The sequence below is a fragment of the Pteronotus mesoamericanus genome, unplaced genomic scaffold (genome assembly GCF_021234165.1).
Source record: "Pteronotus mesoamericanus isolate MK-2021 breed Mesoamerican mustached bat unplaced genomic scaffold, CSHL_Meso_final contig_164, whole genome shotgun sequence".
In the NCBI taxonomy this organism is placed as follows: Eukaryota; Metazoa; Chordata; class Mammalia; order Chiroptera; family Mormoopidae; genus Pteronotus; species Pteronotus mesoamericanus.
In genome coordinates this window covers 29,456,596-29,474,012 of record NW_026555065.1, presented here as the reverse complement: position 1 = coordinate 29,474,012, position 17,417 = coordinate 29,456,596, and the positions used below count along the sequence as shown (strand labels likewise).

The window sequence follows — 17,417 nt, the reverse complement described above, 5'->3', positions numbered from 1 at the left end:
TTCTTGCTCCTCCACGTTGCCCAGGCGGTCTGTCTTGTCATCCTTGTTAGGATTGGGGATGTGTTTTCTTGCCACCTGTCACACTGGGACTGCTGGTTAAACTATTTGTTTAGGGAGGAGATGAATCAGTATTTCCTGGGTGTTAGAGTTGTGGTGATCTCCTTTATCAATCTGTCAATTAGTCATAACTATATCTGTCACACCCTTACAGGTACATTTACACAACATGAATCATTTCAAAGTTTATTCTGTTGTAATTTCTGTTTAGAATGTAGATGTTATTCCCTAGGGACATCAGTTTTGCAAAAAGGTTGATTTCGCTTACCCTTTGCCTACTTCGTAGAGGCTGTGAATTGGTTAAGGTTTAGCTATTAGTCATTGTGTGGGTTAGGACTCAGCATTTGTAGGACCCACACTTACTTAATTGTCTTGTTTTATTAATCTAGAGACTCTCTTGTGCCTGTATAATATTCTTTAGTTGATATTTGACAAAAATATAACGAGAGCAGTCTTTTTTCTTATGTTGTAATGTTAGGTATACATAAAGAAAATGGCAGAAAGCACAGAGGTTCAAGGGTAACTTCTCATTGAATGCCCGTGTGCTGCTGCCTTGCTCAGTCCTAACCCAGCCCAGTTTCTCCTCTCCTGGGTGCCCCTTATCCTGACTTTTGGTAATATTATTTGCTTTTCTTTTATAGGTTTTTTTCATTTATGTGTATCCAGGATTAGGATTGTGCGGTAGGGAGTATTAGTGTTTTCCAGTTTATTAGAAAATGCCAAACGTTTTCTATTGTGATTGTACCAATTTATACTCCTACCACTTGTGTATGAGGGTTTCCATTGCTCCACATCTTCACCAACACTCAGTTTTGTTGGACTTTAAATATTTCTAATTGCTAATGAGAATGAGCACCTTTTAATTCATTTGTTATTTGTATGTCCTTGTTTTAGAGCACTTATTGACATTTCTGCCTATTTTTTATTTTCTATAATTTTGTAGGAAATATATATATATTAGATCCTTGATTATTTGTTTCAAGTATATATTCTCCCCCTCTGTGGCTTGTCTTTTCTTTTTCTTTATGATGTATTTATACGAAAAGAAGTTCTTACTTTTAATGTGAAATTTAATCAGTTTTTATATGGAAAACAGTCTGAATCATTACTTTTTTCCTATCCTGAAGTTTTAAAAAAATTATGATGTATTATCTTATAAAACATTTATTTTTTATTTTTTATAATTTAGTTCTTAAATCGACTTAGAGTAGATTATTATATGGTATAAAGCTAGAGTCCACTTTTATGTTTATCTACTTTTTCCAATCTATAGTTATTGAAAAGGCTGTTCTTACTGTAAACAAATGTCTCCCACGCTACTTCTGTCATATATTGTGACCATAAACTCATAGTATATTTCTGGGCTCTCTACTCTCTTCCTTTTGTCTATTTGTTATCCCTGTATCAGTACCACACCACTTTAATTATGTGTGATAAAAATAATGCTTATTAGGTGGTCTTACTTTTATTTATTTTTTCAAGAATTTCTTGGCTCATTGTTTTTCTGCACTTCTGAGCTTCACTGTATATTGAGATTGAGCTCCTGAATTTCAAGCAAAACAAAAACTCTTAGAAATGTTGAATGGGATTGCATTGATTCTATAGATCAATTTGAGAAAATTCACATCTTACCAAAACATGGCATGCTCACTCTCTGTCTATGTCTTTCTTTGTAATATATTTCAATATAACATTTCTAGTTTCTTATGAGGTCTTGCATATTTTTTAAGGTTTTTTTCTAAGTACTTTGTACAATTAGGAGTACTGTGAATGATATCTTAAAGTTTCTTTTTTATACCCTTTCTGGTATCAGGATTTTTGTATACTGATTTTATATCAAGCAACTTTACTAAATTCACATATTAATTCTAATATTTTATCTGTAGAATCTTGGATTCTTCTAAATATATTATCATAGTGAATAATAGCTTTATTTTTCCCTGTATTGTATATATGTGTGTGTTTGTCATCTTTGCATGAGCATGTTTATTTTCTTCTGTTCTTGTCTTCGGTCTGTTAATACCCTTAGGAAAATGATGACTGTAAGTGGTAGTAACACATATCCTTATGTTATACTGCGCCTCCTAGGGAAAACAATCGAAAGTATAATGTTTGATGTAGATTTTTAAAAATTAACATACTATAGAATTAACTTTTTCTTTTTGGGGTCAAGTTCTGTAATTTTTAACCCCTGTATAGATTCAGGTAACCACCATCATAATCAGGATAGAAAAATGGTCACCTCACTCTAAAGGTCCCTGTTTGGGCTGACTCTTTGTAGGTGAACCTTCCCTCATCTCTAACCTCTGGCCACTACTTCTCTGATCTGTGCTTCATCTCTATAGTTTTGTCTTTTCCAGAATGTCATATAAACTGAATTAAACAATAGTTAGCCTTCTGAGACTGATGTCCTTCATGCTGCATAATGCCTTTGAGATTCTTCTGTGTTCATGTATGTATCAATAGTTCATTTCTTATTATCACTGAGTAGTATTCCATTCTATGGATATATACACCACAGCTTACTTATATGTTCACTCATTGAATTATGTAATTCATAATTCATATTCTACATAATTCATATCTACATATCTACATAATTCATAATGTAGAATTTTTTCTAGCTCTGCAACTTACTGAGCTTTGCATCAGTTTCTTCATCTTTAAGGAGGAAAATCTACCTATACCATAGTATTATTGTAGGGATGAAATGAGTTCAACTATAGGAAATACTTAGATAACACCTGGTACATAGTAAGTGCTCAGTAAATATAATCCATTATTATTGTCCCCAATATTAGTAAGGATTTTGAAGTAGAAAAGGACTTGACTAATTCAAAGAATAGCAAGATAGCCAGTGTGCCTGGAGTGTGATGAGCAAGGGGAAGACAGGGAGAGGTACGAAGGAGCCAGGTCACGGAGGGCCCTTGGGCAGTGGTAGGGAGTTTTGATTTCACTGTAAGTGCAGCAGAAAGCCAGAGATGGGTCATGGCCTGGTTCACGCCTTCAACAGATCATTCAGGCTGCTGTGAGCAGAATAGGTTTTGGTGGTGGAAGAGTGAAAGCAGGTAACCTTTTCAGGTTACCGCCGTGGTTCAAGGAAAAGGTGGTGGTGGCTTGGATCATAGTGGCGGCTGTGGAACAGGGAGAAATGACTTGATTCCGGATATGGCCTGGAGGGAGAAACCTCAGAATTTGCTCCTGGATTCGTAACTCAGTGGACCGTGTTCGCTGTGAGAGCAGTAGTGTGACTTGTCGTAATTATCAGCAGCAACACTTCTCCCCTGTTACGGCTTTACCAGAGATTCCCCTAATCCACTTTTGAATTGAAACCTAGCCTCTCATGACTGACTGCTGAAATTCACTTGAAGAAATAGCCTGTCTTTTCATACATTTTAAAATAACACCCAGCTGACATTTTTCTTATTCATAATCACAAACCAAATGCATTTGTAAAAATCTGGCTTATCCCACAAAAGCGCTTTCTCACAGCATTTTGCTTTGTGCTTCTCTGCAGCCTGCGTAGCTCTCTGACCCCACATCCTTAGGCGCATTGCTGGAAATAAAGTTGTCATAGCTGCTTCGTGCTCCGTCAGGGAGTGGTAGTTTTAGTGGTTGGCTGGAGTTCCTGTGTACACTTGGGACTTATTGTTGGAATAAACATTATTAGACTCAGACTAAATTGGGCCAGAAATTTATTTTTGTCCTCCTTTCAACTTCAACTCACCCTACATTCTCTCACCCAAATGACAAACGGTCTTGACTTTCTGAAGTGATCTAAAGATTAAAATCAGCCCTGAGTGCTTGCTTAGCCTTGCATTAAAATGGAGATTTATTTGGGGGTGGAGGGGAAGTTAAAAATAAAATTCTCTGATCTCATATAGAAAGTTTTCTTTTATTTCCTGTGTGTCTGTTCTTAACACATCTGTATTTGTTTTCTGTGGGGCCTTAACTTCCAACCCCTCCTTGAAAAGAAACTCTGACCCTGTCTTTATCTACAACACTCATCATGCTCTTTTTTTTTTTAACCCTATCCTAGCTGCCTAATTTGGGGCTTATTATAATTTAAGGTTTGCTAAATGAAATTTCTCTTTTATTCTGAGCAACTCGTCTTGTCTTAATATTCATCATCTCTTGTCAAGTTCATGTCAAATTGTGGTGTCTGTTTACTTAGTTTACTTGTACAAGCACCTCTGGAAACTTGAAGATGCCCCCTTTGAATTTTGTGTATAAATTTGTGCTTCTTGGTAATTGGCTTCTTTTGTGATCTTACAGAATACCAAGCTGCTATTTTACACTTGAAGAGAGAACACAAAGAAGAAATTGAAAACCTACAGGTATATCTCTTTGATTATGTTGAACTGGTTATGTGAGGCTGACTCTTAGTTTACTCACGTGCTGAAGGAAGTATTTCCCTTTCGAAGGTGTGTTTACCTAGACAGCACCTGCAGCTTGCACCTGCCAATGAGCACCAAGTCTACACTGGGGAGGAAAGCCTCGGACTCTTTTTTTTAATAGAATTCAGTTTCTATTAAAAAAAAATACCACAAATGCATTAGAATGGGCAAATGATTTGATCTGGAAAAGTGATGGTTTCATTTGTAAAGCAGGTAAGATGATAGAGTGCTTAGACTTTTGCTGTTTATCAGAAGTATTTAAATAGTTTTGTTGTTTTTTTTTTATGCTCTGTGTAAACTTTTTGATTCGGCTTACTACCATGCATGCGTTTGTATTTGTCTGTCTGTTAGCACATGCCTGCAGTATGATGTCATCCAGATGAAGGCACTTAAGGAAGTGACCCTAGAAGGTAGAAGGGTTGTGTGGAACCATCTATTCCATATCCTCAGGGAGTACTTGGAAGTTGCTGACTTGATCCTCTTTGGTGAAGCCCAGAGAGCCTGAGCATCATTTCCTTCATCCCACCATCTAATTTGCAACCCTTATTTTTGCCTGAAACAGGAAGATTCAGAGTCCTCATTGCAAATAAGTAAATATTGAATCAGGCACTGATTCTAGTTTACTGACAGCTAGGTTGATCCGGTCCCTCAGGAGAGGACAGTAGCAAAATTAAAATGAAACTTGGTGCTTAGTGTTAACTGATTACTTGCTAATTTAATAAAATAGTGGGTCAGATATTGTTTTGAACAAGTGATAATGCACTTCTAAAAAAACCGAGACTTTGTGTTAGATGGAGCAATTGCAAATAGCAAAAAGATCATTAAATAAGGCATACGGTGCATGAATTCAAGCCACCCCACCCAACTGGGGTTAAGGAGGGAATGAATCTATTTCACAAAGGAACAAAAAAGTGGAAAAGTACCTCTGTCTCCTGGGGGAAAAAGAGAGGTGGAGGCCCTTATCTCCTTTGTTGCAAAATGCTCTACAGAGACCTCTCTTTCTTTATCTGTGTTCTTCTGTGCAAAAGATTCTCAGCTGTCTCAGAGGAGCTGAACTGGGGATTTTTTAAGAAACAGATTGCTAACGAGGGTAGGTACCAGTGATTCTGTCAGCAGAAATTTTATGTAACGGCTCAGTTTTAAGAGTTTGCACTAGCTTTCCCAAAGCTGTAGATAACCCTGTTGAGGACTTTGACCACTCAATAATATTCATAGTAACTGAAGGTGCTTACGACTTTGGAGTTCTTACTTTGAGCTGGGCATTGTTTTAGACAATTACATACATTATTTTGTGCTATCACCATAAAAGTCCTATGATCTTCCACCTCAAACTGAGGAAACTTTAGTGTGAGGTAAAATGGAAAGGTTGGAGAAGGAAAGAGAAGAGTAAATGGAAAGGAAAAAAGTATATTGGGATCATGATCTCTATAGAAAATAAAATCAGACCAAGGTATGACTGACAATAGTAAAAGTTAAAAAACGGTTCTAATTATATCTTTCTTAAGTGTTCTTTAAGTATCTCTGAAAGAATGACCTGTTCCTCAAATGCTATTTTCAATAAGCTATAAAAAACATTTTTGCCCAGTGTTTCTGATTTCTACCTAATTGTTGAAACCGATTGCCACGGCACAGTCCTGCCGCCAGGGCCGGGCGTTGTACCAACCTTTACACGTGGCTGTAGTTTAGAACTATTTTAGCAGCCACAGGCAGCCCTCAATAGGAAGCTGGCAACTCATTCTAGAGGGGTTTTTTGTGGGCAAGCAGCATTTCGAAGATGGAATTAAGAATAAATATTATAAAATATGCAGGGATTTCTAGCTGCTTCTTAAAAAAAAAAAAATAGGAAAATTTGGAAACAGTGGGCTTATTTTCCAGTATGACTTCAGCCTGTAGGGATGGCGTAGCCGGTAACCACTTCAACGGGTACACTTGTTCTCCAGGTCGCCACTGTCCCCACTCCGGGCCATCTCACCTGCCTGGCTCCTTTACGCTTTAACCCTTATTCTCTGAAAGGTGCAGAAAATAAAGTAACTGCTTTGGCAGTAATTCCAGCCAGTCAGAATAGTAGCTGCACACAAAACAGACAGTAGCCTACACTGGCAGTGCTTGTGGGCACTCGCCAAATATCTTCTCTACTTGCTTTGTTTTACCAAATAACAAAGGTGCATCTGTTGTCACAGGACCAGTAGAAGATGGTGGGTGGGAGGACTGCTGTCTCAGTGTTCATTTCTTTGTAGGAACTTCCCATTGGCGGCCGTCCACTTCCTCTTTGGCTTTCTTTCTCCACTTACAGGTCATAGACAAGTCAGATATGTTTCAGGGCTTCTTCAACATGCCTTTCTAGAATAAGAAGGATTCCATGGTTAAAGTATACAGGAAAAGTGATTAATTCTGTCACCACATGCAAGAATTGATATGTAGCACTTTTAGCTTTTTTGGAATGTTTTCATAGAGTTTAATACTATGACATGATTCAATAAACAGAGAGCCTAAATTCAGAGAACCTTAATTGTTCAGTTCCCTGACTTGCAAATGGGATCCTTACCACCTAAAATAATTTGGTTGGAGGTTGACATTTTTAGCCCAGAGTTCCAAGGCTTGTAAATGGGGAAGTCTAGAGTGTTTAATCTCAGGCTGGCCATTTGTGGAATGCTGTCCTATAGAAAGAGCACAAGGGCTTGGTCTCAGGATCAGCTTTTCAAAATGTGTAGGAACTTACATACAGATTCCCCTTATAGTTCAAAATCAAAGATTTATTGATGACTTGAATGAATCAATTCCAGCGCCTTATGTTTGTATACCTTCTAAACAAAGTCAAAGCACCCTGCTGATTTTTCTTTTCAGACCTCCAGTAGGAGACTGGTGGCAGATCAAACATTGTCTGTGGCTTCACTATTTTCTGTCATTTATAATATAACCACAGCAGAATTCTTTATTTTTGTCTAAGTGTGCCCTTTAACATTTAGCAAACTGTGCCTTGAGGGTTTATGATCACTTCATGATACTTCGCATCATCTGGTTTGTTTGTTTTTTTTCACTTTTACATAACTCTAAGTTTCTGACTTTATTTTTGAAAAGTTAAAACCTTACCTTTACAGGTTTTCACTTATTTGAGAAATTTTTGTCTGTAGTAGCCATTACATGAGTTCATGATCACTGGGTGGAAACCTAGTTCAGACCTGTCCTTCTAAAGCATGTGATGAAACCAATTCTCCCACAGTATGAATAGTTATTTCTGTGAGCTTGCTTAGGAGCAAGGTTTAGAAATTACCACCACAGCTGTTTGCAAGATGTGATGTGTGACTGTAAAGCTTAACTTTTGCCTTTTTGTAGTCAGAGAATCAGGTGTGATATTATTTTAAGCATGATGAGAATGTGAAAGATCTCAGGTTTTTGAGTCAGGACACAGTTCAACTCCTTGTACTGTGACATGAAGAAATGAATCCGCTTCACCGGGACTCTGTTCTCTCAGTTTTGACATCTGTACAACAATGCTCATGCTGCTGCTGCTGCTACCTCCCTTAGGACTGCTGGGTACAGTGTACATGCAGTGGTACTAGTTTTGTAGCACATTGCTCAGTCAGTGTTATTTCTCACTGCTTTTTCTCTGCACAATTCTCCTTATGATTAAGCAACTTGAGTTTAGAGTGATCCTTGGGCTCTTTTGGTTGAGGGCTTCCTTGGGACATTTGACTTCTTCTTTTAGGGTGATTTTTCCCAAGACCTTTCACCTGTTCTTCTGCCTCTGTGCTCTCTATCAGAGACATCTAAACCAGGTTTCCCGAGGCTTGTTTCCCTGAACAGCGAGCCTCTGAAATGCTTCTTGACCAAAAGTCTTCGTGGTAAAGAAGTTTGAGAAATATCTGGTTCCCCTTTTAGGGCTTTACCATGTACAGAGAAGAACTACAAGAGAGAAAGCCATACAACTTGTTTCCTACATTAATTCTTTTTTTCTCCCGGTAACTCATTTTTTTTTTTGGGGGGGAATATAGCTCTATGTCGACTCATAGAATCTTATCATCTCAATGTATATTCCACTTCCCGAGTTTAAATTAAAGTCTTGAGTGGTGTCTGTGCCATTTTCATACCACTGAGGTCCTGCTCACTAATCTGCTGACTTAGACATCCTGCAGGCAGCGTGGATGTTTGTCTCTACATCTTTTAAAGTACCTACCAAAGTGTTTTACAAAAGTGATACAAGAATACATAGGCTGTTATGTAACAACCTATGATTGAAAAATAACTTTTAATCCAATCCATACTGTGTGCCAACCTGTTCCAATCATTTAGTATTAGTATTTTTTCTTTTTGCTTAACAAATATTTATTTTTCATAATTTTGGACTGACGGGTTGGAATTCTGAGGTCAGGGTGCCTGCAGGGTCAGTTTCTTGGTGACAGCCTTCCTCCAGGTTTACAGAGGCTGCATCCTTACACAGTAGGGAGAGTCAGATGAGAGAGGAAGGGAGAAGGAGAACAAGGAGGGAAGAAGGAAGTAAGGAGGGAGTCAGAAAGAGAGACAGAGAGAGAAGGAGAAGGAACATCAATAATACAAAGCGTAAATGTAGAAAAATACATGCAAAGTAGTATATTCATCTTCATTTTAAAGATGATAAAACATGAGGCTCTCAGAGAGCGACTTGACTTGTCAGAAGTCCTGGACTAGTAAGAGGGGAACCTGAATCTAAACCAACCTAGATCTTTCTGACTTTGAACCCTATCCTCCTTCCAAGAATCAGTGTAGCATTAATGGAAAGAACATTAGATTTAGAGTCAGAAGTTGTGAATTCTTAGGTCTAAGGCTTGGCATGATAAACGTGAATTTCAAGTGGTTTTTTGGGGCTTAGTTTCCTAACTTCTCTCTTATTTTTATTACTGTTTATGCTGTTACAGCTGTCCCAGTTTTTCCCCTTTTGTGCCCCTCTGTCCAGCCCACCCCCACTTCCACAGTCAGTCCCCACGCCATTGTCCATGTCCATGGGTCCTTCATATATGTTCTTTGATTAATCCCTCACCCTCTTTTTTTTCCCCCCTCCTCCCCTGTTATAGTTGTTAGCCTGTTCCATGATTCCATGCCTCTGGTTCTGTTTTGCTCATTAGTTTGTCTTGTTCATTAGATTCTTCCTATAAGTGAGATCATGTGGTATTTGTCTTTCACCGCGTGGCTTATTTCACTTAGCATAGTAGTCTCCAGTTTCATCCATGCTATTGCAAAAGGTAGGAATTCCTTCTTTTTTCCTGGCTATGTAGTATTCCAGTGTGTAAACGTACCACAGTTTTTTAATCCACTCCTATACTGATGGGCACTTAGGCTGTTTCCAGCTCTTGGCTATTGTAAATAATGCTGCTATGAACATAGGGGTGCATAAGTTCTTTTGAATTGGTGTTTTGGGATTCCTATGGTATAGCCCCAGCAGTGGAAATGTTGAGTCAAAAGGTAGTTCCATTTTTAATTTTTTGAGGAAATTCCATGCCATTTTCCACAGTGGCTGCACAAGTCTGCACTAGGGTTCCCTTTTCTCCGCATCCTCACCAGCACTTTTTGTTTGTTGATATATTAATCATAGCCATTTTGGCAGGTGTGAGGTGCTATCTCACTGTGGTTTTAATTTGTATCTCTCTGATGGCTAGTGATATTGAGCATTTTTCATATATCTATGGGCCACCTGTATGTCCTTCTTGGAGAATCATCTATTCAGGTTCTTTGCCCATTTTTTAATTGGGTTGTCTGATCCTTTGCCTATTTTTTAATTGGGGTGTTGAGTTGAATGAATTCTTTATGTTTTGGAGATTAAACCCTTGTACTCTGTGTATCGTTGGCAAATGTGTTCTCCCGTATAGTAGGTTCTCTTTTCATTTAATCATGGTTTCTTAACTGTGCAGAAGCTTTTTAATTTGAGGTAGTCCCATTTGTTTATTTTTTCCTTTATTTTCCTTGCCCTAGGAGATATATGAGCAAAAATGTGCTATGTGAGATATCTGAAATTTTACTGCCTATGTTTTCCACTAAGATTTTTTATGGTATCACAACTTATGTTTAAGTCTTCTATCCATTTTGAGTTTATTTTAGTGTATGGTGTAAGTTGATAGTCTAGTTTCATTTCTTTGCATGTACCAGTCCAGGTCCCCCAACGGTATTTATTAAAGAGACTGTCTTTGCTCCATTGTGTGCTTGTAGTTTCCTAATTTCTAAAATAAGGGACCAGGCCATATAATCTCTAATAGCAACTTTGAATTTTATGATTGGCCGCAGCACCCCCCCCCCAAAATTCCATTATCCACCACATTATACTTTCAGCTTTAGAACTATTTAACTCAGAATCTCTAAGTCCCTGTTATTTACACACCCTGTACTTTTTCTTATAGTTTCTTCTTTCTAACCAGGGTTTTTTGTTTGTTTGTTTGTTTTTTTCTCAGTTCTGCTCCCCGTTCTGTGGAACAAGGTGTTCTGGTTTTCAGAGATAGTGTGAATGGTGCACTCTAGCCTCCCAGGGCTTTTTCCGATGCCTGACTCAGTGAAGGGGTAGGGCTTTAGAAAGGTAAAGGAAACATCTATAGGGGGCCCAGTTCTCCTTTTTGAGAGGAGAGGAGATTGAGCGTAGGATGGGTAGGACTTACTTGGCTCTCTGCTTCCTCAATTTTGAAAGTTAGAGGGGGGAAAAAACAAAAACAAACCCTGCATACCCCTTGTCTGGCTTTTGAGCAGCTTTGGATAATTTAAGAATATTGTTTTTGACCAACACTTTAAGCAGTTTGGAAGTAGGTGCCATGGAAATGACAGATTGTTTTTATCTTTTTTTAACTAATGTTCTTTGGGTTGTGGGATCGAAGACAAAGAACTAGCCAACAGTGACATCTCCTTTAGAGGAACCTTTTTCCTTCTACCCCATTCGTCACATGTGTAGCCCTCAGCTGAGGGAGCGTTGGCTGAGTGATGGCCTCTGGCAGGCCCCTGCTCGTTGTGCAATGCAATCCCATTTCTAACATGGTCACTCCCTCTGTGAAACGATCCAGCGATGGATGCCAAACTGGAAATTAACTTACCCTGTACCTTGCTGTCCCCAAGGGAAGCAGATGGTATGTTGGCCTCCATTAGGAGAAACATAGGTTTCCTTATTTTGCTATCTCCAACTCACTGCGCTGACCCATTTCTACGAGTTACACATGGCTGCTGTTGAAACAAAACTGGGTACAAACTACGCTTGAGCTGATCCAGATAAATTTATAGACACATAAATCCTGAGCCTTTTCCATTTGTTATGTTCTTTGTTATCAACACAATATATTTAAATCTGTTAATTCTTGGAGATTACAGCGAGGGAAAGGGAATATTTTATAGACCAATAAACAAAACTTTCACAAAGATGAAATATGATTTCATTAAACGCTTGTGGTATTCCCCTAAGTTCTGATATTAGTATTATTCATTGCTGAGATGCCAAAAAGAAGAAAAAATTTTACATGTTGAGAAATGGTTTAATTAATTGTTTCATAATGGATTTATGAGACCACATTGTGAGTTTAGTAGAATTGCTGGTTTACTGGTGTTGAGATGCCTTTTAGGCCACTGGCTACCTAGAAGCCCGCAGATATATTTGGAATAGAATTTTGATGAAAAACACAAAGCAATTAATTCCCCAGCTGCCTTAGCAGCCTGGAGCCCTTTGTCTCAGCCTGCAGGGTGCTGTCTTGCCCCACATAATTCAGGTATCATGTCAAGCTGTGCTTGCTAATGGAAGGAAGCTGGTTGCAGAACAAAGACTGTGTGCATTACTCATTTATATCATGGAAGCCGATGCATGTTTTGTACACCTTCTTCATGTACCATGAGCTCCATCATATCTACTGAGTCTGAAACTCAGGATGGGAGTCACTTGTGTGGGCCAAGATAGTTTCTCTTTTTTAAATAGTTTTTAACTTTAAATGATAGGCTGATTTTAGAACAGGTAAGTTTTTGAATGATGTCCTTTGCTTTCTTCACTCTTCATAAGATAGGAGGACGTGAGGTATGTTAGAGGCTGTGGGGAGCGCTTCCTTCTCTCCAGACTTGTTCTGCCTCATTCAAGAATTCTGTGAGTTTTGTATAATCCTGTACCATTGGGTGAATAATAGGTTCTTCAGCTGTAAAGTAAGATTGCAGGGCTAGGTGGTCTAAGTTTCCTTTCAGTTCTGAAGTTCTGTTACTTCTGGCCTGGACGGAGTGGTTCTATGTGTCTGGCTCAACTCAGTCCCAAAGACTTCGAGGTCCTTTCATCCCCCGTTACCTGCATCAGTACTAGGCCACTAGCTAAAATAGAATGAATGGCTGCTGAGTGTTCCATGTGGATATTGTTAGAAATTTCTTCATGATTCATAGTGTTTTGGTAGAGGGCTGTTTTTGAGGTAGCATTAGGAGAGCCACAGAGTTCTTAAATTTGTGACACAATCGAACACAACCCTAGAAAGTTTGTTTGATCAGCACAGTTTCATTTTAAAAGTCATCTTTGATTAATGGTAGAAGAGCACATATGTATGTTGTAACTTGCCACACTTCCCCACATGTCCTGTTGTCTTATAACCAGGTCCCTTTGCTTATTTAGGTGTATTGCCTGGCCCTGTGGACATCTGAGTTGGTGACTGCTTTGGAGCATAGGAGGGCTGAGTAAAAATGTCGTTGCCCACCTTTTTCCATGGTATCATGTGCATCGAGCAAAGGTCCCTTGAGCTTTTGGACTTTTGTGGACTTTTGCCTTTCTTTTCCTTTCCCATTTTCCTTTTCTTTTTCTTTTTTTCCCTTTTTCTTACTGTCCTTCCTTGAAGCTGCTGATGGGATAGAGAGGGCAGCATGGCAGGAAGGGTGAGTGAAACATGAGCTCTTAGGGCAAAACATTAGGTATGATCTATGTTCCAGGGCATTTTTAGGAAGGGGTAGGAAGAACATTTTTGATTTTTAGGGTTTAAATGCTGAGTGCAGTTTGTGTTCTGACTCAATTGGAGATGGTTATAAACATAGTTATACATGGAACACGAAGGACCAACACTGCCAGCCACAGCTGCCCGGTGCTTTGGAGACATAATTTCTTTCTTTTCTTTCTTTCTTTTTTTAACAACAACAACAAAAAAAACCCTTTGTTTACAGTTGAAAAACATGGAACATCTTGGATTCTGAATCTGTGATATTTCCAAACTCTCTTGATCAAACAGGTCAACAGCAGGCCAGGAAGCGAACACAGAGGCCAATGCAGGTTATCTTACTCAAGAGCATCCCCCAGAGAAGGGGCAGGCCTACACTGGCAGAGATGTGGAGTTCTGCTTCAGTCGTGCTCTGGACTATATCTCTCTGCACTGTGAGATCACCACAGGCAGCTTGGGCTTATTGTTGGGGCCTGTGGGAACATTCTCAATCTTTCTCATCACTAGAAGTCCATCCATGATTTTTCCAAACACTGTGTGCTTCCCATCCAGCCAATCACACTTAGAACAGGTGATAAAGAACTGGCAGCCATTTGTACTGGGACCACTGTTTGCCATGGAGAGCAGGTCTGGGGCTGAGTGTCTAAGTTTAAAATTTTCATCTGCAAATGGTCCCCGGTACATACTGGCAACTCCAGTACCATCTCCATTAACAAAATCTCCACCCCAAATCATGAAATCCTTTATGACCCTGTGGAAAGTGCTTCCTTTGTATCCTATAGGAACCCCATCTTTCCTGAATTCTCCAGTGCAGAACTGCCTAAAATTCTTGGCTGTCTTAGGCACGACGTCTGCAAAGAGCTCGATCTTCATACAGCCAACTTCCTGGGCCTTTTTTGTTGTTGTTCAGAATGAATGGTCGGAGACATGATTTCTAATCAACTGAGACAGAGAAGTGAAGTGCCATCCTGAGCTTTCACAGCTGGTTAGTGTGAATTTACTCACCAGGGTTGTCTGGTTTTTAAGTCTGTCCATTTCCACTGTCACCTTTCAATTGATTTGATTCACTTTCTCCAGTAGAATCATTTTCTAACTTTTCATTTACCCTCTTCCTCTTATCCTGCGGCAAAGACCTTTGCAGATCATCCCCAGTTCTTATCCTATATAAGCTCCTTATGTGATAAAAAAACAGTGAGGACATTTGTGTGTTGTTGGGAAAAAGAAAGAGTAATAACAGAGTCCTCTTCTTTCACTGGTTTCAGAAATGACAAGCTCTTCTTCCCTTCTTCCTACTTAAGTGCAGAAGAAAGGAGCAGGTAGGAGGTTGCTGTCTGCAACTTCATTTCTTAGAACTGGTCCTGTGCCCAGTTTATGGAAGAGCCTCTAATAATATTTGTCACCATAATTTTGATATTTGTCTGTTCATCTTAGAGATTTGAAACCTGAGTCTCAGAAATAAATTTCTGAGAACATAAATTAAGTAAGAAAATACTGTGGCAAAACTTCTATATATCTTGGCAGCTCCTTACTTCATTGACTTCTTCAATTTAAACATGGAAGTTCCTCAGCTGTTCTTAAATTTTATCTTCTCCAGCAGAGGTCCCAGCATTACTGATTCTTTAAGCACATGGGGCAATGTGGTTATTCCCTATGCTGTCACCTCTTTGTAGGATGTGACCATGCATGATAAACCTGTAGCCTCTTCTAATAAGCCCAACCTCATATGGGCTTTGGAATCCATAGTGTGAATTTACTGTGTCTTGTGTGTGTGCACACAGGTATGCATGTGCATGCTTTGACCATTTCACTGCAACTTACTCTAGCTTGCTCTGGATCCTAGAGGAGGAATACGAACAATAATAGCTGGTATTTATTGATCATTTACTGTGTGCCAGTCTTTATATACGAGGACTAAGTGAGTTATTATACTAAGCCTATGAGGCGGCACTCTTAACTTCTGTGCTAAACTGCCTCTGGGAGTTCTTATAACTTGAAGGTCCTTGCCTAGAGAATATTCATGACGTGGCCTTGTTTTGGGACTGACCCTTGTTTTTGATCCATCCCTGGGGAGAATATCAGTCTTTGAAAGTGATGGACTTTAGGAGAAGAATATTTTGAACAATGAACCTGTATATTGAAGGCAACTAACCATTTGTTGAAAGAAATGCAGCGTAACTCTAGGCAGGTCAGCAGAGTCGAAGCACGGATGTGAAATCTTCCTTGAGTTTGAATTCTGCCTCCACTGCCTACTGGATGTGTGGTCTTGAGCAAACTATTTAAATCTTTCTGAACTTCAGTTTCATATATGAAAAGTGTTCATGATGATATCATAACTTGCTTGATAGGAGACTGACTGTAAGTGTTGTGGTAGTGAAGGATGGGACTGTAGGTACAGTGACAGGTGGGAGATGACCAATAAATGTAACTGCAGCATTTGTTCAGAGGAGTGGCAGGTTTAGTTCACTTTAAGTCAGTGGCTGTTGCGTATTTTATGGTGGTGAAGTTCTTCCAATATAAACCATGTACCTATATAAGAGAAAAACACTCTGTGGTTAATGTTATACTTAATGTTTCAAAGGGCATTGTTTTCAATGTTTTTTTTGTTATAAAAATTTGTTCTCATTTCCATTACTGCCTGTTAATGGAAATGTTAATACTGCCATGATTTTATGAAGGAAACATTGAAATATATAAAAACACCCCAATAGTTACAGCACAGATTTGGGGGCCGCAAGCAAGATGTTGTATTTCAATATTGTTTTGCTGTGAAGATTAACTTACTAAAGTATAATTTTATTTACTTAATCCTGTTCTTTATTGTTTACCTTTTATGCAATCAAATACTAATTGACCACCTGTCAGATATGAGAGATATGCTAGGGAATAAAGCATCATTTAATAATGATGGTAACAAGACCAGCTAACAGTTAGCTGCCTGTTACTACATGCCAGATACTATACTTAGCACATACCCTGGAATCTGGACTTAGAGGATTTGCCATTTAGTTAGGGTAATAAAATTTGTACCATAAAGGCTAAATAACAACTTAAATAAGGCAGCTTAAATTAAGTTTTTAATACTAGCTAATATTAGACCATATGCTACTATGACTGTTAGCATTTAGAACTTATCTACTTTTAATATATTTTGCAAATTTCAGATCTTATCTCTCAATTAAGATTTTTAAGTGTCAAATTTTGTGATTGCCATAAATGAGTGGCACTTTCTTTTACTGTCTCTGGAAGCTGCTCTACATGTCTCTGTGATTCAGTTATGTTTATTTTGTTTTAATACTCTGTATCACATGACCCCTATCTGTTGCAAATATATAGAACACATACAATTTAAAGTATTGATTGTGATAGGTATATTGCATGTATGTGTGGGTTTGTGGGATAAGGTAACTTGGGTATTTTATAATTGTTTTAGAAGCCATTCCCCAATCTCACCACTGGAGGTCAGCTTGACCCTTTTTCTCTTAATAAAACTCCAAGTAGATTTTCTTTTGATGATTGAAACAGCATTCCAGTTCAGAGCTTTGCTTTAAACACACGAAAAATAAAATTGCTCTTATCTCATTTCACAGAACAGCATTTACAGATATGTGTATATAAATCTGTACTTATAGGCATAATGGTTAATGTATTTACAGAAGCAATACATGATGTATTTATGGATACACACACACACACATACACACACACACACATTCTGTAAGACAAAAGGGGAAGAGCCATCGAAAAACAATGCTTTATGAAATTGGTCATTTGTATTTTATCTAAGAATGAAATCATCAAAAGGAATTTAGAGGCCTCTCTCATTCACTGATTCACTATATAGTAAGTAGTGCGTGACAGGCACTGTGTCAGATGCTGGAGGGAGCAGAGCCAAACATGGTCCTTACTTTCAGGAGCTTGTAGTCCAGTTAGAGAGACAGATACTGACAAAATCATCAGTGAATATAATTAGATGAGTGCTGTGGAGAAATACGTAGTACGAGATGCAATGATAGGGTTTAATTTAGATGAAAGGTCAGGCAAGGATAATGTTAGAAAGTGACATTTAAGCTGA

The 17,417-nt window shown here is 38.6% G+C and overlaps 2 protein-coding genes across 2 annotated transcripts in view; one reads left to right on the top strand and one right to left on the bottom strand.

Annotated features, from left to right (window-relative positions):
- FMN1 (formin 1) overlaps positions 1 to 17,417 on the top strand; it is a 342,380-nt gene that overhangs the window by 129,228 nt on the left and 195,735 nt on the right. The window contains exon 4 of the mRNA XM_054565622.1: positions 4,333 to 4,394. Coding sequence (XP_054421597.1) covers positions 4,333 to 4,394 — 62 coding nt within the window. The remainder of the gene's footprint in view (positions 1 to 4,332; positions 4,395 to 17,417) is intronic.
- LOC129064430 (peptidyl-prolyl cis-trans isomerase H-like) lies at positions 13,763 to 14,380 on the bottom strand. Its single transcript, XM_054565669.1, has 2 exons — positions 14,351 to 14,380; positions 13,763 to 14,236 (listed from the first exon to the last, which is right to left on the bottom strand). Exons 1-2 carry the CDS (start codon positions 14,378 to 14,380, stop codon positions 13,763 to 13,765), a joined length of 504 nt encoding a protein of 167 aa, XP_054421644.1.

Coding starts and splice junctions, on each gene's coding strand:
- LOC129064430 (XM_054565669.1), bottom strand. CDS start 14,380: ATGGACAGACTTAAAAACCAGACAACCCTG. Junction 14,237..14,350: donor TTAAAAACCAGACAACCCTG/GTGAGTAAATTC, acceptor ACAACAAAAAAG/GCCCAGGAAGTTGGCTGTAT.